Raw genomic sequence first — 27,908 nt, 5'->3', positions numbered from 1 at the left:
GAGATCGTACGGAGGTGTAGCTCGCTGAGAGAGAGACAGAGAGAGAGAGAGAGAGAGAGAGAGAGAGAGAGAGAGAGAGAGAGAGAGAGAGAGAGAGAGGGGCCATTTAGAAAGAAAGAGACACTCGACCTGGGTGACCGCCCTGAGCAAACACCACCGATACAGTCACCGCGTGACATTGCCGTTAGCAGCTTCCAAGTCCGCGTGAGTATTTCATTAACCTGGTTGGTTGGTAAAACAGTCAGGATGTTCCAGGTAGTCGCAGTCAAGGGAACATCCTCGGCACTGTTTGTGTTGGATGTAAACGAGGAGGCTTCAGTGCTAACGGACTGCCTTGTGACGGCACAAGTGTCATTAACCGTCATAAGCTAAGGACCACAGAGTGGATGCTTTTTGTATTGTAACCAGGCAGTCAGTCGGTTTTTTTTCGGCCTGGTCACGACTGGTGAGAAACGAGGATGAGGACGTCCACTAACGGCTGACTAGAACGGGCACGCTAACGGCACGCGAGCCAAAAGCTAAGGTAGCTACCGTTGACGTACAGGTTCTGTCGTGGCAGTTGCTATAACAAACGTTCGCTTGTGGGCAGTTTACTATCTGAAAAAAACAACAGAGCTGCGTAGAAACACCCGGTTAATACGTTAGCTAGCTACCGTAACAGTTTTAATTAAAGGTAAAACAGCACGTTGGCATTTAATGTCAGTAAACCTGCACATTTTATCCTGAAATATCTACAGGAAAATATAATTTCCACTGTGGCTCTTGGAAGTTGAAAAACGTTGGGTTTATTTTGAAAATTATGAGCGGAAGGCTCAATTTTACACGCTTGTAGGTTATAAATGTATAACTTTTTGTTGTTAAAAGCAGCACAAACGTTCATTTAGCTAGTACATCGTCATCATACCTTAATGTATGTGAGTTTGCAGCAGTACCATGTAAATTGAATGACCTCCACATCCCTAGAAGTGTGTAACGTTACATATAACATGCACAACTGAGATGTGTTAATTCACTAAATTTAGAGGAGACTGCACAGTGCATGGTCTGTTTAGTGCTGTTTTACTTATGCCAAGTCGCTGACTTGATCCTTTGCTGTTGACATGTTGGTGTTTTAAGAAACAACATTGTTCATTTACTGCTTGTTGTGATTTTGGTCGTGATAATTAAACTCCTCCTCAAATAATGGCGTCATCATGGGCAAAGACATAGAGATAATAATTCTGTGCCATCTGCTGCTCACCCTCAAACATCATCATCATCTTCCTCTGTTTCTGGTGTGTTTTGGGACTAGGCTGTCATCAGAGCTGTGGCCTATTTTAGACAGAAACTCCTTTTACCCACTTTAATCGTTGTTTCTTTCTCCAGGAGGTTGAGGTTCTTTTATTGCTCAAGTGTGACAAATGGTTTATTATTCAGCAAAGTGTTCTTTGACGAGCAGAAGGCCCTAAAATGTATCGGATCATATTGTTAGTTAATATACTGTGCTGCATAAAACTCTTAAAGCTTGCCTACAAATATCGAAGGGGATTCACCAGAAGCTGAGGTGATTTCTTATGAACTTTGAGTGGACTAATAATGCACAACGTTGTCGTTTTCTGCAGCTGATGTGAGCTTATTGAGACGGCTCTAAACCTAACCGAAGAGTGTATTAATCCCCAGAGTGTGTTACCTCCCTCCCACCTATGGTGATGCACACGCCTCGGGGATCAAAGCTGTAATTAGCTTGCCATGGATTAGCAGTGGGGACTATTTTCCACTGTACTCTCTCCCGCAGAGCCAGAGGATCACACAGCCAGCCCACCGTCCTTCCTCTTCTTCCAGTAGAGAGAACATATGAATGTCCCTGTTTGTTGTTGAGACACATCAATATTCTGCCCCTGGATAAGTTTGGGCAATCGGGCCTTTCTTAAGTTGATTGCGGTACTAATAAGTCTCACCAGCGGGGTCGTTCTAGTCGTGTTGCGTGCAGACGGTCTTAGGAATCAGCTGGATGTGTGGTGTGCATGCAGAGAGAGAGAGCTGTGGTGCTGCTGACTCACCGCACACTGCCAGGTATGAGGTCTGTCTGTTAGCTGTCTGTCTGCATGACGTACAGTACGCATGTTCCTCTAGGGGCTCCACGGAGGTGGAGCAGCATAATGTGTTGTACTCTCTCCTGTTTGTGAATGAATCAATGCTTTCAAAACTGATTGCAACAAGGTTTGGGAATCCCAGGATTATATTGCCCAGGCTAATGATGGTATTAGCATACGGGCAATTCTGCAGAATACAGTGCACTTCCGAAGAGTGAATGCTTGTGTTTAGGCCTGCAGCTAAAAACACTGTTTCCATTCTCAATTAGGCTGCAGATTATTTTCTCAATGAATTCATTAGGCTGTAAAATTGAAAATAGTGAAAAAGTACCTGTTTTTAATTTTACACATTCAAAGGTGATGGATTCAAATTCCCTGTTTTGTCCGACCAAATGTCCAAAACCCAAATATGATCATATCATGACAATGAATAGCATCAAATCCTCGCATTTAAGAAACCGGAATGAATAAAGTAATTAATCTATTATGAAATAGATGCCGGTGATTCTTTGTTAAATCCCTACAGCTCTAGTTGTGTTGCTGCTGAAGTTACAGGATTTAGTTACTGTGTTATGATTCAATTTTACAGAATTTTAGAGAAAGTATAATTTTGCAGCATCCAAAAGTGTACAAATCAGAACAACAGTAACATCAAATGTGTAGTAGAGGAAGGATACGCCTCCGCCACACATTATTGTATCTCACATATTGTCTAATGAAGCTTAAAAGAAGAGTGCTATAGGAAATCCATAAAAAAAAAAAACATCCATGCTTTTAACCAGTATATCAATAAAGAGAACACATTGTACAAATGATTGTGTTTGACATGTGACAGAGGAACATTTGTGCTCTCAGTGGAAGATTTTAAAACGATCCCACATGATACGTGGTCTGTGCTGCTAAACTCCGCTGCTGGTTTGCTGGACGTGTGTGAATGTTTTGATTGGGTCAGATGAAGTGTATGAGCTCTACGGGGGGAAATGCCCGGTTCCACTGGAAGTGGTACAAGGCTTTGTTATTGTTCTGCTGTGGAGTATGACCAGTTGTTTGTCGTAGACTCTCACCTCCAGTTCATTTCAGTGGGAGCCATGAGTGCAGCCCTCCATTATCAATACAGCGCTGTGTCGGGCGACCTTCAGTCAATTTACTGCATGTGTCTTAGCCAAATCTGTCTGATACACAGTTGCTAATATACGGTGAAAATACATATACTTGTTGGAGGTACTGCACACTTGGACATGTCTGTATTGTGATGAAACACATCAATGCTGGTGGTAATATTGAGAAAAATGTACACGCCATCTACTGTTTTGACTCAGCAACGAACCTTGCCAGGGCAACGCTGACATAGGTTCTGGAACTAATCTGTGTTATGAATTTTATATTAAAAAAATATGTAAATGCCCTCTAATCAGAAGCCAGGGAATGTCTCTCCTCTCAGTGGGTGTACTTATAGGCTCAACATACTTATTCTCATCCTATTGTTTGTGGTTCTTGTCGAGACGGTTGCCTGATATCTGCAGACAGCTACCTGACAGGAGCGGACTGAACGAAGTCAAATCTGACCAATTTCGTTAGAATCCAGTGTTTACACTTGGTAATTATGATACTTCCTCAACAAACACAAACGGAGAGCTCGGATCAGAGGGCAGAGCACTGTTACAGGTGCCCATGCTGTGTAACTATTCTCCTTACAGTTTATGGGATTATTGAGCAACACTTTTTGACTAAAAGTAACCTTTTTGTGCAAGAGGAAATTAATTATCCTGCTGTTGACCTGAACACACTTTTACAAGAGACTGAAAGGCGCCTGATCTTTTCCACTGTTGCACTGGTTGCCGGTGGAGAAGCACAAGCTCCGTATCATAAATGTGGCAACATGGCCGGTTTGTTCAGGCCAAGATAACAGGTCATCATCCTCTCAGAGCCACTGTGCTCTGCTGGGCTTTGCCTCCCCATTGATCGGCTCTCTGCTCAGCTTGCCGGTCACGACTCGGCACCCGACTGAAGTTGAACAGATGCCAGAGTCCGGTTGACTCCAGGAGCCTTTTGAGTTACTGCCAGTTATTTGTTGTTATGATATGATGGAAAGTCATGGAAGGGAAAGTGGGGGCTTCTGCTGGATCAAGCTGTGTGAGCCATGTTTACTGCAGAGTGAGGCACATGTCAACAAAAGTGTTCCCTTACATTTATAATGCTGCTGGTTAAAACTCAGTCAAAAGGAACTGTTTGCATTGCATAATTACATATATCTTTTGGTGTTTTAAGTGTTTTATTGGCAAGCTAAAGTGTGGCCAGGGCTCCATGGGTTCTACTTTTTCACTGTAATGTTTCTCACTGTCATTGTCCGGCTGGTGTAATCTCTGTGCGCCTGCTGCAGCGGGGTGGATGGAGCCAGAATGTAGCCCACATTAGTGTTGCGTTTCATTCTGGAGGAAACAATTTGATTTAACAACCGTTATGAGTCTCTGGGGTGGGAGAGGAAGTTGAGAGGCCAAGTTCTCCGGCTTGATTTTTCTTGCTATTCAGCGGTTTTGCAGCCCCCCCAATCTGAGGTGGTAGTGTAATAAGCCCCCCCCCCCCTCCTCCCAGTTGATCCTTTGGTCACGCAGACTGCGGTGGTCTTGGCATGTCACAAAAGCTCAAGGTGGCCCATTGTTAGAAGACTGCTGAGCGGCTTATTTGACAGTAAATCATTTTTCTCTGGAGTGAAGTTAAAGTTAAGCTCCCCCACACACACACGCACACCGTGCACCAAGTCAGCTGCCGTGCTAAATACTGTGGAATTTGTAGTCATGTGTCTGTAGTTTGAACTGTCAGTGAGTGAACTTGTGACTGCCCAAGCTTTCATAAAACAACAACAATCCCCTCCACCTCATGGCTCTTGTGTTGCAGTGTTTATTGTGTACACCTGTACAAACGTATGCAAAACAGTACAATAGCCCAGCTGTTAATCCTACTTGTGTTGATGTTCAGTTTCTAACGATGCTCAACCTCTCTGGTGTTATTTGTGGATGTAGAGAGTGGTGGTGCTATATTGAACAGCATCCCAATAATAAGGTGTTTGTAATATTTACTCCTTCTTATTTATATTTATATATATATATATATATATATATATATATAACTTAATATTAGAGACAGACGGACTTCTTAGACACAGTTTCAACAGCTGAACATTGAAACCATCATGAGGATTTATTGCTCCACAGAATTCCTCTGTTTTAAAAAAGGGGGGATTATTGACAATGTATGTACTGTTCACCAGAAATGCAAGAACTCCCAGCGCTAATATGTGTAGCTGAGGCTAGTGTGTGGCACTATGGACGGTATGTGTGTGTGTGTATATCCTGTATGTGGATGTACTTGCATGCAACATTTGCATTGAAAGCATGGGTATGCCTTGGTTTCAGGAGCAGAGAGGAAGGAGGCAGGATGCTGTTGGCATTCACCTGTCTGTTGTGGCTCACCCTGTCTAATTGGTGGAACCGTGCGTGTGTGCGTGTGTGCGTGTGTGTGTGTGTGTGTGTGTGTGTGTGTGCGTGCGTGTGTGTGTGTGTGTGTTGCAACACGGGCCCATCCCAACACGTCTGGCCCTGCAGCTGCAGCAGAGCTAATTTTAGCTCAGGATGTGCGTACGCCTCAGTTCCCCATCGCCCAGCCTATGAGAGAGGAGGAGAGGATGAGGGAGCACGAGTAGCCAATCCTTCACTCTCTCCTCTCTTCTGTGTTCTCTCGTTCATTCCTTCTGTATTATTATTACCTGTAGTGTGTATGTTTCACGTCCACGTGTCCTCGGGGCAGAACTATTGATTCACTGGAACATATTGACTGTAGTCACTGTAGCCCGTGAGTGACCTTTACTCACCACTAAATCCTTTCAGTCAGTCGGTGTCTTACTGAGGTGTGTACCTGTCGGCCTCACTGTCTTTTATACCTGTCAGCCATTATTCTTTATAGAAAACCAGGCGAGGGGTAATTTTACAGTGCGGTATTTGCTATTAATAGACCTCATTCTATTCCTGTGCAGACAGCCTGCTCCACTGGTGAGTAGCTGGTCCTTGTTACCAACGAGAGAGGCAACGGGGATGGAGATTACAGCAGACTGGTTCCCTGTGGTCGGGTGTTAAGAGTTAATCCCTCTACCTCTGGATAAAGTGTGTGTGTGTGTGCGTGTGTGTGTGTGTAGTATGATTGTGTGTATCGTGAAGAATGGCTACCTGCAAACACACATGCACCAAAGAGGGCCGAGTTAAATTTCCTCATAGCTGTGTCGAACCAAATGTGTTAGAGGACTACTTGGGCAGAGAGGAAGCTAAATTAGTGCACGCATGTGTGCGTTTTTCTTCTTGTTTATGCTGCGTGTTTGTGTCCAAATCAGCAGACTGTAACTAACTCCCAGTGGTCATGAACCCGCCCAGATTCCTGTAAAACCTCACTTCAGTTTAATCATTGGTCTACTACACTTGTATTTTCTGATTGGAGAAGTCAAATGGCCCTGAGAAAGGAAGACAGAGCGCGTCACAAGAAGCACAAACGGAGAAGACACAGAGCTCCAGCTCAATAATTCATGGCTGATCGAGCTGAGCTGACCTTGAAACATCCCCAGAGTTGGGCTGTTGAAACCCGGCACTGCTCATTTAGGGCAGAGAGGAGAAGTTGAGACAGACGGATACAAACTCACGTCTACAAGTTCAGTTGTATCGGTATGTATTTGAATGAACAATGGCAATGAGCACAGACCCATCATGCTTTGCTGAAAATCTCTCACTGGTCTACTGGTCTGGCGTGACAGTTTGCCAAATCTTAGTCTGATTATTTAACTCGCACAAATATCTGTGTGTGGATATCAGTTTTGATTACAGGCGGTGCTTTGTGTGCTACGTAAACAAACACGTGACAACGCTTTTCAGCTGCGCTGCTGCAGAGACAAACTGTTGACGCGATCGCACACGACAGCGGTCTTCTGCTGGAGTGTGCAGGACATTTCTCTCCACGTCATGCTGAACTATATTGCACGCAGTTTCACACACGCTGACGAAGGCTACTGCCACGTTTGCAATTTGTAATAATAACCGTGCAACCCATATTTGTCTTCCAAATGTTCCTAAATTTGCCCGTGCTTTGATGGATGCTGTGATTGCTCACTCTGCAGGCTCATGTTTGAAACTCTGGTGGAAGTAGTCGACTTTGTGGGGAAATAAAATGTTTCATTTTTCTTTATGATCACACCCGATAAGATCTTTGGAGGAATCCCCAATCCCCGATCGGTAGCCTAAATTTGGTCTCCAGATTATGTTTTACAAAGTAAATGATGTAATACCGTGCATGTAGGCATGCTTGTTGATGTTGTTGTTGACACAATGTGGTCCCGAAATAGCCAGTTTCCACACGTCTTTAAGTTTATTTATTTTGCTCTCGGTGCAACAACAACTTTCCTCTGATTGGGCAATTTTATTAGGCAGCTCCGAAAGCTGTGAAAAGCTGTGAACAGAGTTTAAAAGTGAGTTTAAACTCTAGGTATTGCACAACGAAGGACAGCTTCTACCTGGACCGACGGTAGTTAGGAGGAGCTCTCTGTGGCCTTGTGTGTGTTTACATTGGTTAAATGAGTCACCTAGTCCCGGATACTTGTATGATTCATCCTCCTGTAATGAATGATGAGCATTGTGGAGCCCTCCTTTTAGTACTCGCTTAAAAACAATAGACTTTTAGAGCTCTTTTATTATCAAGCCTTATTAAGTCCTCTGAGGCAAATTTGTGATGTTGTGCTATACAAATTGAATTGAATTATCTGCATACTCGTCAGCTGCAGCTGTTAGTGCTGTGTGTCCTGGTGGAGACGGCAAGGACCGGCTAAGACGTTGTGTGGAGTCCTGCCCCAACATTCAAGATTAACATCTTGAACGTTGTTGTTTTGGATTTTAGCACCGACTTGCCTGATTGCATAAAGGGATTTTTTTTTCTTTATTTACCAGCTTAGCTTACAAATACAGTACTTACTGAGTCATGAGGCCGCTGAGGGTCCAGAGTGTGAACAGTGAACTCTGACGTCCATGATGCCGAGACGGTGTCTCCAGATGACTTTTGTGATCCCCGAACCTTCCCTTCTCTGCCATCAATCAGCAAGTTACCTATCCAGTGAAGTATTTCATCATCTGCTTGATGGATTGACACACCATTAGTCCAGACATCCGTGTGACTGCAAGCTCACAGAGGAACATACTGTGTGTTAACTGCTCTGCCTTCAAACTAAATTCACAAACACACCTTCTTGCTGGCTTAGTTTCAGCCCTGTACACCGTTGAGCAGTGTGTTTAGCAGTGCCTTTGTGATTTTAGGGTTTGAAGTGGCGTAAACAGGATGGGCTGGCACTCTCCTATTCCCTCGTGAGCCTCGTCACGGGACAATACGCAGCTCCTTGGTAGAGGAAACTTTGCTTATTGTGATTCTCCGGGCCTCGTTAGGTGTGCGACATATTTAGCCAACAGTGACGGCTGGCTGGGGAGCACTGTTGTTACTCGACACGCAAATACTGTGGTGAGACGGATGCAGAGTTTGGAGGAATCACACTGTAACCAGAGGGGAGCTACCCAGCCCTAGCTATAGATGGTTACTTAGTCTTATTCTCACAAGAGGAGAACTCTAACTGAGAGCCTATACTTCAGGTAAAACCCCCTTTTTGTTTAGACTGAAATTGTTGAAGTGAAGAGAATGCGTCTTCTTTTGTTACAGTGCAATACTTGTTTTTATCTTACATCGTATAATTTTTTGTCTGTCTTGTGAAATAATTCAAAGAGCGATCCACTGCAGCTCAGATGAGGGTGGTTATTCTCCTGAAGGTCCTCATAGAGACTTGATTGGTGGAGATACCGCCCGCTTACTCTCTTCATTATTGTTACAGCTGTGGAGAGACAATGGGACAAACCTATGGAAGATATCTACTACATTTTGTGTAAAATGGAAAAAGAAAAACACCCATTAAATAGTTTGTGCTAGTGTTGGCGTTATGGATTTAATCCTCTATTCTGTATATGTGATTCTAAATGTCAATATCAATACAGCCGTGAAACTGTATAATACAGTTGCTGCTAAATCAATTGAGGCATTGAATAGAATAACTAAATGGATCGACTGGTTGGGGCTGATCCAGCTAGTTAAATGCCTTATAAATCAAAGCACTGCATTACACTTGTGCAAAAATGACATTAAAGTCAAATATTGCCTCATTGGATGCCCAGTGCCCACAATGGCCTCATATACCCATAGACATCAAGGGGAGAGATGCCTCAATACTAACCGAATGTACCATGAGCCCACTGCTGTTTGGTGAAGCTCTGTGACATCATTTCCACTGAATGAATGGGTACTAATCTCCTAAAGAACTCGTATATTCCTGTCAAACCTTTAACTTACATAATGAATCATCTAATACGTAATATGTTTAAGTTTGTGTTATTCGTCCCTCATCCCTCCCTTCGCTGTATTTACTCGACCTGGAGCCACTGATGAGTCACACAGAATAATTACGCTTTATCTGTCCAAAGGAAAATAAATACCACATCACTCTAGACTGATGGGACGGCTCCTCGAGTCTTTGTGATGAATTAGTGTGAGAGTCCTTCAGATAAACACAGTGGAGATAAACTCTGTGGAGAATGCTCAACATCAGATGGAGGGCTCAGTCTGCATCTCTGCTTCTCAGTTCTGTAGTGGTGACGCTGTGCATCACTCAGGGGAGGGCCGTCTGTTGTAGCAACCGTCTGATGGTTTCCTAGTCTCCATGTTGTCAGCTGCTCTGTTCATTATTGTCTCGACTCAGTAGCTGTCATGTATGTTGTGTACTGCTGACAATAGATAGATAAGATTTACAACCATTCTTTGAAGCATTGTTTGTAATGACTTTCAAAGTCATCAATCTTTCTTTTACCAAACAATTGATTCATTGTTCAGTCCATAACACTTCCTGGGGAGGGAGGTTCAACCTTGCTTTAACCTCTTGGTTAGCAAACATTAGCGTAATTAAAGCCACACAATTTCACTGTCACACACACGCACACAGAGGCTTCCCTCACACGTGTTTTTTTAACGACCAAATTTGAAGGGACGAGCCGTCGTTGCCGACTTGGTGAATTTTGCTGCTAGCAACTTTTATAGGTATATTTGGCATGTCTGTTCCTAAAGATGTCCGACTGTATCTTCATGCCTCGTGTCTCCTTGTTGCTGCAGGTGACCCTCAGTGGTTGACAGATGTGCGACACTGCGGAGAACCGTCTGCCTCTCCTCGTGGAGATCTGAGTTCTGGGACACTGAGGTAAGCTCGCTCTTCTTCATGTGGGATTAGAAGGTGTGCACAAGTTATATATTAATTAATAGATTTTAAGTTTTTATCAATTAAGTAAAAAGTCACTCTTGAATATTTCTGTAGCAATCTACACTTTCCACACGTAATGAGAGCGTTACAGTCCAAGTGGATTTCACCAAACGGACATTTCTTTTTGGGGGATATATTCTGCCGTTGCCTGAGAGTCATTTGACTACAGTTCCCATGGTAACTGAAGAGCCAATGGAGACTTTCACATCAGCGAGTCTTTGACAGTTTGACAAGCCGGAGGAAATGAATGAGTCAGCCTTTCATGAAGAGCTGAACAAGCTCACTAAATGGAGCCTTTTTCAATTCACACACATTTGAGGAGCGTGCTCACACAAAAACGATGCGAGTGGTTCAGATAGTCGTGAAGGTGATCTCTGTCCCCTCCAGTCCCACAGCTTCTACGCCTGCTTTGTAACATTTATCTGCACAGGTCAGAGAGCCGTGCGTCGTTTGGTTTTGGATTTGTTTACGTCGATAACCTCTAGATTCTGGTTAGAAACACAGAGTGCAGACAGTAGGTAGTCCAAGCTAGAAAGATGTTATAGATCACATATATATATATATATATAAAAAGAGACTTGTGATATCTCATCTCTCCTGAATGAAATATGTGTGATCGTTTAGGAAGTTCAGATCTCTAGCTTTATGTTTTTAACATCGTTGCTCGTCAAATCAGCGGTGAGCTGCGCTGTGGGATTTTGTGTCACGGGGGTTAATCAGAATGCACATAAGCCGAGGACCTGGACTCTGGCTTGACCACCTCAGATTTGAATAGTGGAGGGAAAGCCTATTTGACTGGCTGTAGTGGTTCATGTTCATGATTATCACCTCGGTAGCTCCTTATGCAACAGCGTGGTCAGCATCACAGCGTCCACACTCATGTTGTATCACATATACTACAATTAACATTTAACTATTGTCTGCTTTGCTTCTCTTCCCCTCTGACCCATGTCTCCCCCTCTCTCCCAATGTCTCCTCCTCTCTCCCCCCCGTCCTCTGTCGTTTTCTATCTCCACCAGGCAGCCCAGGGGGGGGTCTCTGAGGAAGATGCTGGGCTCAGAGCGCGGTGTTGTCGAAGAATGGCTCTCAGAATTCAAGGTAGCAGGCCCTCCTCTCCTCTGTTGTCCATCACAACTCGTGTCAATGAAATGTTCTCCTCGAGGTCCTCGAGGTTGTTACACCACTCGCTGTGGTGTAAAAACTTTGATGAAAGAGAGTGTTGAGCGTTTGTGCTTATCACCTCTTCAGCATTTCAGTGCTTTGTAAATTGTTACTAATTTCAGTGAATGCAAGCAAGGGCTGTAGACATTTAGGACAGTTGAGACTTTGAGCTGAATCTGTCCTGTTCAAGCTAAACACATAAACTGATTCTAAAGTACAGCCGTGTCTGACGATGTTTGTTTAAACATGAGGAACTGCAGCACCCTGACTGACTCAGCCGGACACGTAATCAACAGTTCTACTGTAAAGACTTATGTCTTTACATGCACGTCTATTTTTGATGGACTAGCTTGTGTCTCTGAAGCACAAAATCCTCTTGTGAATGTATATAAATGCTGATATAACTTGTTAACTCACTATATATTTAATATATGTATATATATATATATATATATATATATATATATATATATATATATATATATATATATACACTGTCATTTTAATATTTGAAATAATCTGTATACGATCTAAGGGAACGAGCTAAAAAGAAGGAATTGTTGTGTAGTGCAGCAGAGAGAAAAGAGGGAGTTTGATGAATAGTGAGGGAGATGGATTGGTATGACTCATTCTGTGAGTTGGTGTAGACCAGGCACATTGTGTTCTGTCCTCAAAATGACCAAACTTAGGCTGTTAGGAGAAGATATCTCTGCCTTCTGTCATCTGCAGACCAACACACAGTCTCTTGACCATTTAAAGAATTTCACCTCAGGATATTCTGAGCCTGTCGGATATCGTCACGCTGACGTTCAGCTCCTTCAGAGACATTTTGTGATTCCTTTTCATCTGAGTTATATCTAACTTCATGTCCGAGAATGCTTTTTAAGACTACCTAAGATAAAAGGCTTTTTTCATCAGGATGTTTTGACAGGTCAAAGCAGAAAAAAGTGTGAATTACACAATTAATGATGACCGAATTAAGTTGAGCTGCTTCAGTTTCAGGGTCCTGGTGTTGTGTGTTTATTATGTAGGGAGAGGGGACATGGCTACTGATAATGCTGTAAGTTGCCCTGACTCAACAGCAACATACTGATGAGGGAGATGTCAATCATTTGCAGTTTGTACACGCCCACAACATTCTGAGAAGAAGTCTAATCCGGCTACATTAGTGAAAACACCCGAGTGCATTGGCTTTAAGTTGTAAAGGACCAGCTCTGAAATCTAAACGTCAACATTAATCCCCAGTAGGCCGGGTTTTATTTTGAAAACGTTTCCCATGCATATTATAAGGGTGACTATTTTGAGAAATGTAAGGGGAAATAATGCAGAGGTATGAGTCATACCACTATTCTAAAGAAATGTAAAACGAAAAAAGTCTGCAATTGCTCAGCAAACCTTTTTTTTTTTTTCAGTCCTTACCAGAAACCCGCATCCCCAGCTACGCCGGCAGCCTCCATCTGAAGAAGTCCCTGGTGCCAGCTCTCTACAGAGTCATCCAGGACCCCAACAGTGAGGTGAGGGGTCACACAGAGAGAGTCCCGAGTGCGGCTGTTTTTAGCTCTGTTGGTAGTGACTCACATGATAGTCCTAGTTGGCAGTGAGCAAGAAACTGACACACAACTGTGTGTCTTCAAGCTACACATGCACACGAGTATGATGGATGGGCACTTGATGCCAGCCACACGAACAGTGTGTTCTCTTTCCACACACACACACACACAGACAGCACTCTGACAGACTGGAACATCTGCTGCCCATACTCAAATGATACATGTATAATGAAAGATGCAAACACAGATGCATTATAAACACAGACTTGGTCACAAACCCAGTTTACGTTAAGTGTGCTGCGACACACAACACTTCAAGTATTGTCTCTTTAAAGGACCTAATGACACAATTCTTTAGCAAAGGCCTGAGGCTCTCATTGAGACAGGACTTTAATTTCAGTCGGATGATACACTTGGTGCCTACGGTTCTCTGTACACCCCCCCCCCCCCCCCCCCCCCCCCCCCCCCCCCCCCCCTCCCTCCCTCACTCTGCTATGGTCAATTTTGAATGTCAAGCAACCAGGGATCTAAATTCCATTGACATTGTCTATCTGGATGCACAATCCCATTAATGGTTGGACAAGTGATCAGAGAGAGAGAGAGGGGGGGGGGGGGGGGTGTATGTGTGTGTGAGAGAGAGTTTGAGAGAGAGAGAATGCAAAGTGTGCTTGACTAGTGTGCTTGACTGTTGCGTGCTCGTGTGTTTTTCCTCTGATGACATTGAGGGCCAAATGCCTTGCCAAGTTAATTAATGAGTTGCCACTTATTTCAGGGTCAGCCACAGTCCATCTCTCTCACACACACACACACACACACACACACACACACATACACAGTCCACTTCGCTGACCCCTGAACGGTATAAACACATTGGCTCAGCTGCTGGCTCCCCTGAGAGTACATCTGACCAGACTTCCATTGTAGTGATTTATCCCCTCTGCTCCTGCGCCTCTCCCACTATTGACGAGCTGCAAAAACTTTCCCTCCGTCTGCCCCGGCGTATATACAGTCAGGATAACGTTCATTCATGTTTTTAAATGAGAGCTTTGAAGCAAAGACGCCGTCTTAGTGTGTTTCTCTATTCAGAAAGGTTTTCAGATTATATTCTATCACCACAGGCATATGTCCATGTTAATTTGATGAATATTGTATTTTTACTTGTCTCTCAGACCTCTACTTATTTGCATTTACTTATACCCCCCCCTCTATCCAGCTGCTGGAGCCCGTCTGCCACCAGCTGTTCGAGCTGTACCGCAGCTCTGAAGACCGCCTGCGCCGCTTCACCCTGCAGTTCCTGCCTGAGCTGGTGTGGGTATATCTGCGCGTCACAGCCAGCAGGGATCGCCAGAGCAACGGGTGCATCGAGGCCCTCCTCCTGGGCATCTATAACCTGGTGGGTGTCTGTAGTGGCGCTTGAGGGGGGGTTAAAGGCAAGACCTTGTACAATATGTACATTATGGCTGTGCTTTTCTTTGAAACACATCTGATGACATTTGTTTCTACGACCGTGACAATCGCTAGATTGACTCTGTGTCTGCACTAAAACGTTGATATGCAAATCCCTGGGTATCATTTAGACCAAATACAGGTAGGACACTAGTGAGGCTGTACATCTGTTGACATTAAAGACGATCTACAGGGAAAAGCCCCGATAATGGAGAGACCCGGGATGGATTGCATCACCAGGAAACACCCGTGGGGAAATAGGCTAAGAGCTAGATATATCAATAGAGCTCCATGTCAGCCAGCACCGCTAAAGGTATAACCATGCATAATTTATTCCTGTGGCTATACCACACACACACACACACTCGCTGTACATGCTCATAGACCTCTCCCATTGATGGCTGAACTCTGATAAACAGCTTTGCTCTCAGCAGATATTCAGAGATATACTGTTGGGCGGTGAAGAGCAGGACGAGGCCTGAACCGATTGGACACTCAGGGAGAATATAAAAGGATAAAAAGCCTTTTTGGTTCCACAGACCGAAAGGACGCTTGGACGGGTGGTTGGATATATGTTGTTGTTCATCTTTACTTACACAAAGCCAGGAAATACAAAATCTGACCACTTGAATCAGCACATGTGGAAAAAGAATAGCAGTAAAAGCACATTTATCCATATTTAATGATATTTTTATATATGATATTATAGGATCTAATTCTCCCCACATCCACGTCTCCCATAGATTATACAGATAAAAGTGTGGAACGTTACACACTCAAAGGAAATTTCAATCGGTTAACGATGCCTGTTATGCTGTCAAAGCCATCGCCTCCATAACTCTCACACACCACTTGAATCCTCTTCAGCCGCACATAATTAGTTCACAGAGCAGAGTAGGAATAACGAGTGCTTTCTGCCAAACGAAGGATGCTCAACTCGGCGTCTCTGTGATTGTAGTCGTCACTACTGGAAACGGCATCATTTTTGTGTCTCACAGTGTAGAATTGGAACTGAGAGGTGTGGGACTCTCGTTACGAATGACACTGCTTTTCTGTCTCGTTGGTTTTGCAGGAGATCGTGGACAAAGATGGCAACAGCAAGCTCCTCTCCTTCACAATCCCGTCTCTGTCCAAGCCGTCGATATATCACGAGGTAGGGCTCTTGTTTGGCTACCTTCCTCTCCTCTCGGTGTACTTAGTCGTCGTGGTCGCTTTGGCTGCTTCTGGCTCTTTGCCTTCTTCCCCTGCTGGACTGCTGGAGCGTTATAGAGGCTTATATAACAGTTTTTTTTTTGGAGGTGACATCTCCTCAGGAGGTCAATTTTCATTAACCTCACCTCCAGTGCGTGTCCATCTGTGCGTTTTATGGTGTCAGTGTGTGTCAAAAACATCAGTTTTCCACAGAGTTACTTCTATCACTTTTTGTTTGTACATCCAAAAGCTTCATTGTCCGCCTATCCTTCTTTATGACGGCCGGGTTTTTCGAGTGTTGCCATTTTGTTTTGAAGTTCCTCTCTGCCACAGTTTCTTTTAAAAACTTTCAGCATAAAAAGTTTGGGCGGGCCAGGAATAAATCCTGTACAGTTTACACTTATACTCAAACTTTTCTCCTTCGTTCGATAGATTTTGAAATGAGGTGACTTTAAACTTTTCCTTACTCGCTCTTTCTCGGTGGGTTTGTGCAAACTCCCCAACTTCTGACCTGACTGCTAAAACAGGGCACAGTATTGACTATTGTGTTGAGCTGGAATTCATGAGGACATGCTGAACTAGGACTGTTTACTGAGGGCAGACAGAAGCACTGTTTTGATGGCCAGTTTTATTATTTTTTTTCCTGCTGCCCAAAGGGAACGAAACCATGATCTTTTCCAATACCTAACAAACTAGGTTTGCTGCCTGAACCTAAGACATCGGACAGAACAGGCTTCTACTGTGTACACTATATGTTCATACAGTGTGACGGCCCTTAGTGGGAGCTAGTGTGAGTGTTGATGAGACTACAGCGTGTGCTGAGGGCGATTTATCGCTGTAATTACAAGCTTCAGAGGCTCGTTCCTCCACGCTGTGAGAATGAAGAACTCATAGAGGGGGGGGGGGGATCACAGCGAGCATCCTACAGACAGTGGTACGCTCCAAACATCACAGCTCCTTATCCCCGGGCCCCCAGCATTAGCATACATCTAGTCTCTCTTTGTGATGTCGTCCATCCTCACAAGAGACACAGAATATCAATTCAGTTTAGAGGGGGACTACTTTTTCTCTGCGCACCATCAGAATACAGCGGCCTTGTGATGTGTCCTCAGCTAGACGTAGATCAGTCATTGGTTCCCTTTTTTCCAGTTGTTACTTCCTCTTTCTATCCATCCACGACAGAAGAAGAGAAGATTTATGATTAATTTGCCTTATCAACAAAGTTTACTTGTCTGCATGCTCTGAATTGACTCCATGCTTTACAGAAAATATAGTATGCTCTACCTACCTGTTGCCTTTAATTATATAATAAAATCACAATACATAAAGCTGTAGAGAAGCAGAAGATTGCAGGTTTTATTAAATTAAAACCCCAAGAAATGATCAGCTCAGTGCTGCCTGACTCAGTAAAGGCACCTCATGTTGATGTGTGAAAGGGTTAATGTTTAATTTCATTTAAATGTATTATCTTTCATCATGTTATGTCAGGTGAGGTGGCTCACTTCGACTATAAAGCACCGCAGGAAGCCCTGACCTGTCGGTAAAGGTGTGCAGGAGCCTTCAAAGAGAGAGGAGACTGGATTTAGTAGTTGGAAGGAACTTATGAGCTTAATGTTGCGTGAAGGACTTTGTGGAAGACGCGGGGGAAAATGCAAGACATAACTTTCAGTGGAGTTGTACAGTCAGCAATCTTATCCACTAACATTGGAAACAAATCCCACATTTGGAAGAAGTCAGGTGCTGCCAGCTAATTCAGTCCGAGGTGAGAGTTTGGCAGAGGTCCAGTGGTAATATCATGCCACTGAAATAAAGTCTGACCATTTCTCACAGTGTGACAGTTTACTAGCATAGAGGAAGCCACTCGGTGTTAGCTAGCCACTAAGTGTTAAATTAACCTTGTTTTCTTTTGTGTGTGTGTGTATAGCCTTCTAGCCTGGGGCCCATGGCATTGACAGAAGGGGCCCTCTGTCAGCATGACCTGATCCGAGTGGTGTACAGCGGCCTCCACCCACAGAGAGAGACCTTCACGGCTCAGAACAGGTACCACTCCGACTCCACCAGCTGTTCACAGAGAGGCACTAATCTGAGACGCAGGAACGTCACAAAAAGAGATTAAATTGCAGTAGCTAAGAGACGTCGGGCTCAGTCCATCATACTGAATGACTTTGGGTGAAACGACCTTTTGTTGCTTTATGGATACAGAGGAATGGCAGCGCTGAAGGCCTTTCAGCCTCAGTGGACATCATCATTCTCTTACTTATTTTACTTGTTGCTTTCACCTCACATCTCATCCTCTCCTGTTCCTCCCCCGTAAGATGAATAAGACCTTTTAAGATGATCGGAGCATAACCCTCGACGCTCATTCAGCCTGAAAGCTTTGTTGGCTCTCACATATTCTTTGCTTCTGTGGACAAGTGATAATCTTCGCATAGTAATGAAGCATGCTGGAACCCTGCCTGAAACCCGCCGTTTGAAGTGACACACGCGCAGAGACACAGCTCTTGACACTTCAGATGTATGAGAGCAGCACAGATAGCTGTGGTCCTCCTGCGCTTCTCCAGAGCAGCGTGGCCCTTGGCCGTGATGAACATACGGCGTCATAAATATAGCGAATGGATTTCAGCAGGACCAGGCCTCCATAGATTATCTGGAAACCCATTTGTGTGCCGGGGCCTGAGATGGTGTTTATGAGAAGAAAGCCCCGGAGCTCCCGAGAGGTGCCGGCTCACTCCGACTGATGATATATAACCAGGACGTTTACCTCCCCCAGCGCACAGTCAATTACGGCCCTTACACTCGAAGTCCTCCTCCTGGTCGTCAACACACACACACACACACACACACACACACACACACACGCACACACTCTAAAACTGAATCTGATCTTGCAGTATTTCTACTCCATGTAGATTCATGACAGCTCATCACATTTAAATATAAATGGCCTATTATGGGTTTGAAAAGGGCACACTTAGAATTAACAGTTGAATGAAATGGCTAAATATTGTACCAATCAGCTATAATATCACTCACCCTGCATTTGGCTCCACACCACTGACATGGTGTGTGCTGACAGTCTCGGGCTGATTGCTGCAGCATAGTGAGGTGTGTGTGTGTGTGTGTGTGTGTGTGTGTGTGTGTGTGTGTGTGTGTGTGTGTGTGTGTGTGTGTGTGTGTGTGTGTGTGTGTGTGTGTCATCTACATTCAGTACAGTGGTTCACAGTGAACAAAACTGCCTAGGCAAGGCGTTTGCTTAACAGCCTATTTTACAGTTCATAGTTCATAAAATGCTTCAGCAGTTCTACATAATGGTCTACAGCAAAGGTGTCACAGAAAGTGTTGGATAGAATGTTTGACAAAAATTGGGATTTAGCTGAAGTTTCGCATGATGTCGGTGCGTTCCCTTTAATTGACTTAATTAGACCTTTATAAGAGTCTGTATTACTGTGATTGACTCATACTTTTTTTTTCCGGTTGCAGGTTTGAAGTGCTGTGTTTCCTCATGCTGTGCTACAACTCTGCTGTGGTGTACATGCCCCTATCGTCCTATCAGTCGGTCTGCAGAATGAGCTCACGGTGAGCAAAACACATGTGAAAACTTGACTTATATCACCAACAGTTTTTGTCCTTTCTATACCCAATTAGTGACCACCATCTCCTCTTCCTCCTCCATTATTTGCTCCACTGAATCGAGTGTTAAATCACCTCCCCTACCCTGTAGCCACGCACTGACCTCGATACGGACTGTCCCGGACGATTTGATGTATTTAGATTCCATTAGGGCTCAGTTGAAAGGCCAGATGACAAAGCATCACTGCTGGATGCCTTGTCTGAGTCTGTCCGTCTGGGAAATACAGAGATGCCCTGGAGCTAAGAGAAAGGATCAATGTGGAATTCACAGCATGAGGCTCTGTGGCGGAGCCGCCGCCCGGTGATTGTTCCACCGCAGACTGTTCAGGATATGAAGACTTCCCTACTGTGCCCGAGCAGTCGGACGACGCCTGAAGCGAGCTCGGTCTAGACAGACGGCTCACTGTGAAGCTCTCGGCGCACAATGCTCAGTGTTTTGGATTCAGCCTCACTGTGTAGACTCTAAACACCCCGTTATCGAACCGTGCCTCACCTCTACAAGTGTACATTTAGTTTTATGCATTTGCTTTTTGTAGCTTAGTCTGGAAGTGACTGATGTTCTCTTTAGTTTTTTTTTCCTCACCATGTGATCGGTGCTACCTCTCTTTGCTGTATGACTTCGCTCACCTTACTTACGTGACTGTGTATATGTGTGTGTGTGTGTGTGTGTGTGTGTGTGTGTGTTCCCTCCTCAGGCTGTGTGTATGTGGCTTCCCCCGGCAGCAGCAGAAGCTCTGGAGGGAACCGTGCAACCGCGTGCTGCTGGACCCCGAGTTCATGGTGCAGATGCTGACTGCCGTTTATCACGCCATGTATGTATTTTTAAAGCCGCAATTACTGATGTTTACATCCAACTTGTTCACAAACATTTGCTCATTTACACATCCAGCACTTACGGAGCAACATTGTTATTCATTTGGAGTGTTGTGTTGTGCAGCCGAGCTGCAGATTCTAGTGATAATTCTCTGCAGGTTCATCACTTCAAGCGACCCCTTTCAAATTGTCACATTCTTTTCACATTGTCATTTGATACATTGTTATCAAAAAGACATCAATTCTAGCTGCTTTAAGTGCCTTTCCTCCGCGTCCTTACACATCACCACTCCCTATTGGAAGATCATTGAATAGCACATCATTAGGAGGAAGATCATCTTGTGTTTGCTGCGTTACCTTCACAGATATCCTCATGTACGTGATGAGTTCTAGGGCGGCCCCCTCCTAGGGCCATTTTGGCCCAAGACTTTAGTCAATTAGTCTTTTTTTTTTTGAGTCTCTCGTCTAGTTCGCTGCCATCTACTGCAGAAAGTCTCCTGACAACAAATGCTAGCACACTACCAAGGACAGAAGCTCCTCACTGTACAGACTGATTACATCAGCAGTGCGTTGTGTTTCATCCACTGTGCGAGCACTGTCGTTGCAAAGCTGATTACGGCTCCTCGATGATGGCTCGTCCTCGTAGAGATCCCCTGATATGGCGGTGACTGTTGAGGATGGTGTAGCAAGGAGAGGGGGGTGGAGAACGAGTATGTATTCTGCCTCATCGCCCCCCTATGAGGGTACACGGCAGCAATCTGGAGATCTGAGCGGTCAGTGCCGCTGTAAGAATAATAACCTTTCTAGTAATCCGGACCATGGGTCACCTCAGTGCCAGCCTGAGCTCCCACGGTCACCCTTAGCCCGAGCAGGCGCACATGGAGGGCAGATAAACCCAGAATCCACAGCTCCACACATGCACAGGGACCGGGGCACTCGTCAAGGATACTCCAGGATTTAGGTTAATATGTCTGCTAATGCTACAGCGCAGTAATACCACATGGAGAGGGAGAGGGAGGGAGGGGGAAAGCCGATCAGGTTTGAAATGTATTCTGGACCGATTTTCCAGCCCTCACAACATCAGAGAGTCTTTTTATTTATTTTTTTACCTGCCCATTTATTCCATCCTTTTCATCTCGAGTTTAAAGGGAAACTCATGCATTTGTCCAGATCAAACAAAGTTCAGCCGTGCAGATCTTTTTATTTTTTTACATTTTTAAATTTGTATTGTATTTATTTCTGCTTGCTGTTCCTTTAATCACTCTTGACTGACTACGATGTTGTGAAACCTCATGCGAAGCTAAAGACATCCCTCATCTCTAGCAGAGTGCCAGCGTATGAACACAAAGATTTACCTATAAACGCACTTACGTTCATCCTTTATTCACACTATTTGCATATCATTAGAACTCATGGACTTAACTCAAATTAGCTGTTTTGTAAGAAAAAAGGTTTAGCTCAGGTTAAACAGACATAATGTGACGGTGAGGTATAATCACTCTTGACTGGACCTCTTCTCCTTCCCTCCCTCACTGAAGCTGCAGACATTACTAAATAACTAATAATAGTTCACAGGGATGTGACTCAGACATCAAGGCATCTTGTCAGACGCTCCTGTTTTCTTAAATAAGCTCACAACATGCCATTGTTTAACGTAGGTGTGCATGCGTTTGTGTCTTGTGATGTGTAGATACAATGGAGAGTGGGAGATGGGACAGGAAGCTCTGGAGGACCTTCTGTACCGAGCCCAGCTGGAGCTCTACTCCCAGCCTATCTTGGTAAGATGACGATGGCTATATCGGGCTCCTGATCCGACTTCAAATGTTGTAACGCCATCCTGCTTTTTATCACTTTTAACTGCTTATCGAGCCCGCATCCGTGCATGTGTCCTCTCCAGCTGGCGAACGCCATGAAGAACTCTCTGCCGGACAACGCTCCAGATGAGCCGCGGGGGCGCAAAGTGCTCCAGGTGGAGGTGACGCCCACCATCAGCCGCATCTCCATCTCAGCCATCACTACTGCCTCCATACGACGCCACCGCTGGAAGAGAGAGGGTAAGGCTGCAGCGGCAAGACCCGCCATCATGAACCAGGCCTCAGTGCAGGAGAGATCACAGTAGATCCATTCCAATACTTTTTTATGTTATGTTATGCAGTATTCAGTTATGATTTAAGCTGTGAACTTACAAACTTTTTTTTTCCGATCAGTGAAATGCCACAAGAGGGAACTATTTGATGAGAGAACTACTTTTCTGCCGTTTGTCCTTAGCAGTGAGAAGGAACCCTGTTTCTGTGTAAACCAGTCACACCATCAGCATCGTCCAAATGCTGTTTCATGTCGGTTATTGTATGTACTTGTAGCCACGTAGTCTCTGTGTTGCGGTGCTTTTGCCACTCGCTGCTCTTTATGGCTCTTTATTTGCTCGTCTTGTCTCTCAAGTGTGTGTGCTGATCTTTGTATCACCAGTAAACCTTTGTAGTTTATGAGAAACCCACGACAAAATGGTGCCGGTAGACTCTACAGACTAGAGATAAATGGGGGCAGTTCATTTTTTAAATATCTTTTGTGTTCCTTTTTTTTCTATGTCTACAAGTGAATTTACAAACAGCTGTTAGGCCTGCTGTGCCCCATGATGAGGCCCACATCGGTTGAGGCTCGCTGCCACTAAAGAAACCATCTGTGTTGTTGACTCCCAGATTGTTTTGACTACTCAACCGCAGGAGATTTGAGCCTCATCGTCAATCCTCCTAGCCTCGCCCAGAACCAACACCACCGCCACCACCACCACTACCCTCCCTGGGACCCCACAGCCAAAGAGGAGAGAGAAGGGCGGCCTCACAGCCACCACAGCAGCAGCAGCATCATTCCCCCCATCACATTTGAGGGTAGGGGACAGGGGCTCAGAGCAGCGAGGGTCTCAGGAGGAGGTGCCCCTTCCATCCGTATCCTCCCAACCCTCCTCCCTCCTCCTCCCTCTCCTACTACACTCGAGGGCGTTAACTCTGCCGTTCCCATTTTGGCCGCCTCTTCACTTCCCCAGAGTATACTAACTCATCCGGTCCTTAAAACCCTCAGCCAACAACACCTTTTTAACCTCCAGACCACTACTAGTTTTCGTCTCATCCAAGAAAGGAAGAGTCGCCTATTCTGGGTTTGAAGGAAGTGCGGCTAGTGGCCATTCTGCATGGGCCTGTCATCATGTCATGTATCCTCTCTCCTCCCTCCTCATGCCTCCAACGTATTTTAGACTGCTGCCCTTGTCACTCACTGAGCATGTCACGTGCCCAGCCTGCAACTTGACCTTTCACTCCAGGCTTTCTCCGTTTTATAGATTTATTTTCTCCATAGTTTTAACCGCCATCTTGTTTCTGCTTTGCTCCTCGCGGTGTTTTGACAGCACCACAAGTTTTTGGGGTCACTCAGGCCAGCAGCAACCATCTGCTGCCGCCATTCTGCAGGAAGAGAGAGGCCTTCCATTTAGCTTTTTCAGTCCAGCAGCTTTTTTTTTTCTTTTTTTTGTTGTATGCAAATGATGCGTTCTGCCCAGTTTCTTTTCCTTCCGCTCAGTGAGTGGGAACGAGCCCTTCATCATGCATGTGCACGCCTACAGCAAGCTTCTGAAAATGTCAGCTACAACAGGAAAAGCCCGGAACACTAACTTATCAAACGACGAGGCCAAGTGAGCAGAGTATGGTCACGGTTTACAATACGGCCCATTTTGTCTTGTTTAGTGTGTGTGTCCGTATCCGTGTGTGGTCGCTACATGTTTTTATATTTTGAAACGTCATCGAGATCCTTTTGACGGCTCATTTCCTGGTCTTGCGGTCAGCTCGCATCGTCATGGTCTTGAATGAAACTTGGTGCGGCTGGTGAAATAATCCCTAAAGTAGTTTCATTACATAGAAATCTGCAACCCAGTTAAGAGGGAGTTGAGATTATTTTAAAGATGATCGATCACTACTGGACATTCTGTTACAGATAGAATTACTAATCACAAGTCCTTTCGTTTGAGGCTGCATTGCAGTGATATTGAAAATGACCGTACAGATGACTTTGCATATTTAATCCTGTTTACTTCACAACGTCACAACTATTTTTCCACAGTATACGATACATGTTTGATTAGAAGTACATCCTTCTTACACTAGATACTCTAATAGTAAATATTTCCTCACTTTATTTTTTGTTCTGCTGTTGAGAAAAGGGACATTTTTGTGTTAAAGGATGTTTGGATCTTTAATTTTGTTAATTTGGCTGCCCAACATGTATTTAATACCAGAAATGACAAAGACCAACACGGTAGTTGGGTTGTTGATAATGTAGACTTGAACAAAGCAGCGTGCCTTGAGTTTACATGCTGCTTCAGACGATATCTGTCTCAAGCACATTTCAGGCTCTGCGGACTGATTTTTTGTCTTGTTTTGTAGCCATGACCAGAAACCAACAGCAAGCATATACTGTAAATTAGTCACACAAATACGCAAATTGCAGTCAAAAGGCTAAAACCTACAAAAACACAGTTCTGGTTCTTTAATTGTAGAGCTTTGAAGAACTTTGAGCTCTTAGGGTTGACTTGTAGTGACTTGCAGACCGGCCTGCTTAGTCTTGTGGGCTGTCAGCTCTCACTGGACACAGATTGGCCGGACGACCGTCTGACCGCCGGGCCGGTGCTGCAGGAGGGCATGCGTCTTCTCCTCATGTTATGTGCATGTCAGTCCGGACCTTTTATCTTCTCGGTTTCTCCATTTCTTTTCCGGCGCTGCCTGCGGTTCCCCGCCGTCCACCTTTTTGCTTGTCCCAGCGATGCATGACGGAGACAGACGGCCGGTCCTCTGTCTCTCCTGTCTAACAGGCTTCAGCCTGCATACTGTATGTCAATAACATGCTTTTTTTTCTAACTCAATTTATCATCTCTTTTTTTTCCCCTTTCAGCCTTCCAACAATGATGGATTGTTAAATGTTTATCCATTTTAGATGTCTTCATGTCAATGTTGTGCTTGTTCTATCAGGTTATCAGGAAGTAATGGAATCAAATATATATTGAACCTTTTGCTAGACGAGCTCTGCTCTCTTACCTGGCAGGTTATTGAACTCTCACTTCTCCTAAACAAACAACGAGTCACATTTCAGGTCACTGTGTACCGTATTGAGTTGTTCTTCTGTTTGGTGCATAATGAGTGTGCTAATGAAGTAGCGTGGTTGGTTAGTGGTGGCTTGCTAGAAGGCTATTCAGTCTGCTAATGTAAAATGCACTATTTATAAACTCTCTAAACATTGTAATAGTTTGTTGCAGGCCTGTTCACATCAGGATTAAGATGACATTTTGTCTGGATTCTTAACTATTAATAGTAACAACTGAATATGAGTATTGGGGTGAAAGGTTCTGTTTATGGTCAGATTTGACTTAAATATGTCGACATAACCTCGGTCGTTGTCTGCCTCGCTCACTTTTCTTTTTTGTCTATCATGCTTTCTTTCTGTCTCTGTCCTTTCCTGTTCAGATGCTGACGGGATGAGCGGCGGGGAAGACTCCTTCAACGTCAACGACCCAGACGAGGGTTTCTCCTCCGGGGCGTCCAACAGCAGCCAGCCCGGCGGCACCAAGGCGGGCGGCAGCATGTGGCCGAGGGGCGGCAGCCTGAACAACAGCAGCAGCAGCATCAAGAGAGCCATCGCCGCCCGGCTGTCTCGGGAGAAGGACCGGGAGAGGGAGGCGGAAAAACAGGCCGATTCGTCCGCGGATCACCAGGCTGCCGTGAGGAGGCGCCACCAGAAGCAGCCGTCGCCTCCAGCCAGCATCAACTTGGAGGCCATCCACCTGAGCCCCATAAAGAAGCACCTGAGCTTCCCTGTGGTGCCCACGCTGGTGCGGACTGGCAGCACCTCCTCCAGCAAGTCCTTTGACTGCATGAATTTCAACCTGAACGGAACCGATGACGGGCGAGTGGAGGAGGAGGAGGCTGCGGCTGCGGCGGCAGCGGTGGCGGCGGCGGCGGCGGGGGGGGACAAGGAAGGAGGACTCCCAGCAGGCAGCTCCCACCACCACTCCACCGTCAGCCTGCAGGAGGAGCACCTCATCAGGCCGGAGGACGCCCAGGACATCCTGTCTCCTGGAGCTCCGCTCACCAAGCAGTCCCGCTCCCCCAGTTTCAACATGCAGATCATATCACAGGTCTAACGTGCAGGGCATGGCACGCACACACACGCACGCACACACACACACACACACACACACACACACACACACACACACACACACACACACACACACACACACACACACACACAAATACTTGTTCATAACACTCACATTTTTCACAATCCTACTATGACAGTTTCCGTCTACCTTGTTTGTGTGTTTGTGTTTGTGTGTGTGTGTGTGTGTGTGCGCGTGCGTGCGTGCGTGTGCGTGCGTGCGTGCTCGTGCTCGAGAGTTGTCTCCACCCTTTCATCATCTATTAAATTGTGACCTGCAGTCGTTGCTGGTGGGTTTTAGCGTGACTGAAAATGCAACAAGAGAAAAGTAGTAAAAGATGGCCACTGCTGTAAACTACAGTCCTCGTGTCTGACCAAGCTGAGTATTCCACGTAGAAACTCACCTCAAAGAGGAGGAAACGTTGAGAGAAGGACGCCACGCTAGCTGTAGGGGACATAAATGACATTTCAGAGTTTTTGAGTTCCTGACTGAATCAGTCAGAAATGAATCAGCAATAACACTTAACCGTCGCTCATGTTTGAGAAGAGTGAGGATTATTGATTATTGCTCTTTCTCTTCATTCCTTCCCCCTTTCATTCCCGGGCTCACGTGCAATCGATCTCGCTGATTATCTTCCTTGTTAATTGTTGTTTTTTTAATTCGGCATAAATGGTTTTGATGAATAAAAATCCTTTAAATATGTATATTTTTTTTATCACAATCCAAAGAAAGTAACATTTGTTTTCCTTCACTTGTTTGGCAGAAATCAGTCGGACCAAAGTGATTCTCTAGTTTTCAGCCCATGACTCTGATTTGATCTGTAAAATCAGACTTTTAAGATTGTTTGTAAAAAACAAGCTGTTGGTGGTTAAGGTTTGTCCGACCCCGAGCTTTCAGCCGGACAAACCTGAAGAAGTCACCACTGTCCAGCTTGATTTACTATCTGAAGGTGAATCTTTGGGGAAGAACTGGATTAAAAAGATGTAGACGCTGCAGGTTTGGGTCTGAAGCTAAAAGGCAATGACTGTATTTTATATTGGATTGTTATTACGGTTCAAACCATTTGATGGGCCCTTCCATCTGAAAGCACTTGTGGGTGTGTTTGGCTCTGGGTGACGTGCTGCCCTCTGCAGGCGTGTAGGAGTCACTGCGCCTCGTCTCACGTCCCGCGCTCTGATTGGACGCTCATGAAACATTTTGTTCTACCTCATCGTGTGTTCACCCTGCCACTCGGACACTTGTGTCCCAATCAGACGCAGGATTTAAAGACCCGTTAGGTTTGAAACTGGAGCGCTTGAACAGTTTTGGGGGTTAAATAGTGGGGGACCAAACCGGTTTCACACTAGAACTGTGACGACGCTGTCAAACCCATTCATGTGAGGAGTCGTGACTGAGTTATCTCGGCCTCGCATTTCAGTTCAATCACAGCAAAGAACACGACTGTCAAATTTCAAACACCCACACCGGGATAAACC

General features: G+C 45.0%; 1 protein-coding gene across 1 annotated transcript; it reads left to right on the top strand.

Moving 5' to 3' along the window:
* The first annotated feature begins 68 nt into the window (after positions 1 to 68).
* Positions 69 to 26,432, top strand: LOC306704178 (hyccin 2). Its single transcript, XM_079170409.1, has 13 exons — positions 69 to 204; positions 10,302 to 10,386; positions 11,466 to 11,544; positions 13,020 to 13,121; positions 14,371 to 14,550; positions 15,676 to 15,756; positions 17,719 to 17,834; positions 19,275 to 19,370; positions 20,120 to 20,236; positions 21,928 to 22,015; positions 22,135 to 22,291; positions 22,934 to 23,122; positions 25,739 to 26,432. Exons 3-13 carry the CDS (start codon positions 11,494 to 11,496, stop codon positions 26,413 to 26,415), a joined length of 1,854 nt encoding a protein of 617 aa, XP_079026535.1. The 5' UTR covers positions 69 to 204; positions 10,302 to 10,386; positions 11,466 to 11,493; the 3' UTR covers positions 26,416 to 26,432.
* Positions 26,433 to 27,908: the final 1,476 nt, after the last annotated feature.

Source organism: Pholis gunnellus (assembly GCF_910591455.1).
Source record: "Pholis gunnellus genome assembly, chromosome: 12".
In the NCBI taxonomy this organism is placed as follows: Eukaryota; Metazoa; Chordata; class Actinopteri; order Perciformes; family Pholidae; genus Pholis; species Pholis gunnellus.
This window is presented reverse-complemented; position numbering and strand designations above follow the sequence as displayed.

Bases quoted from the DNA above. Each gene is read 5' to 3' on its own strand.
- LOC306704178 (XM_079170409.1), top strand. From the start codon at position 11,494: ATGCTGGGCTCAGAGCGCGGTGTTGTCGAAGAATGGCTCTCAGAATTC. The intron at 22,016-22,134 runs GTAAGATGACGA...TGTCCTCTCCAG, and splicing joins TCTACTCCCAGCCTATCTTG to CTGGCGAACGCCATGAAGAA. The intron at 23,123-25,738 runs GTAGGGGACAGG...TTTCCTGTTCAG, and splicing joins TCCCCCCATCACATTTGAGG to ATGCTGACGGGATGAGCGGC.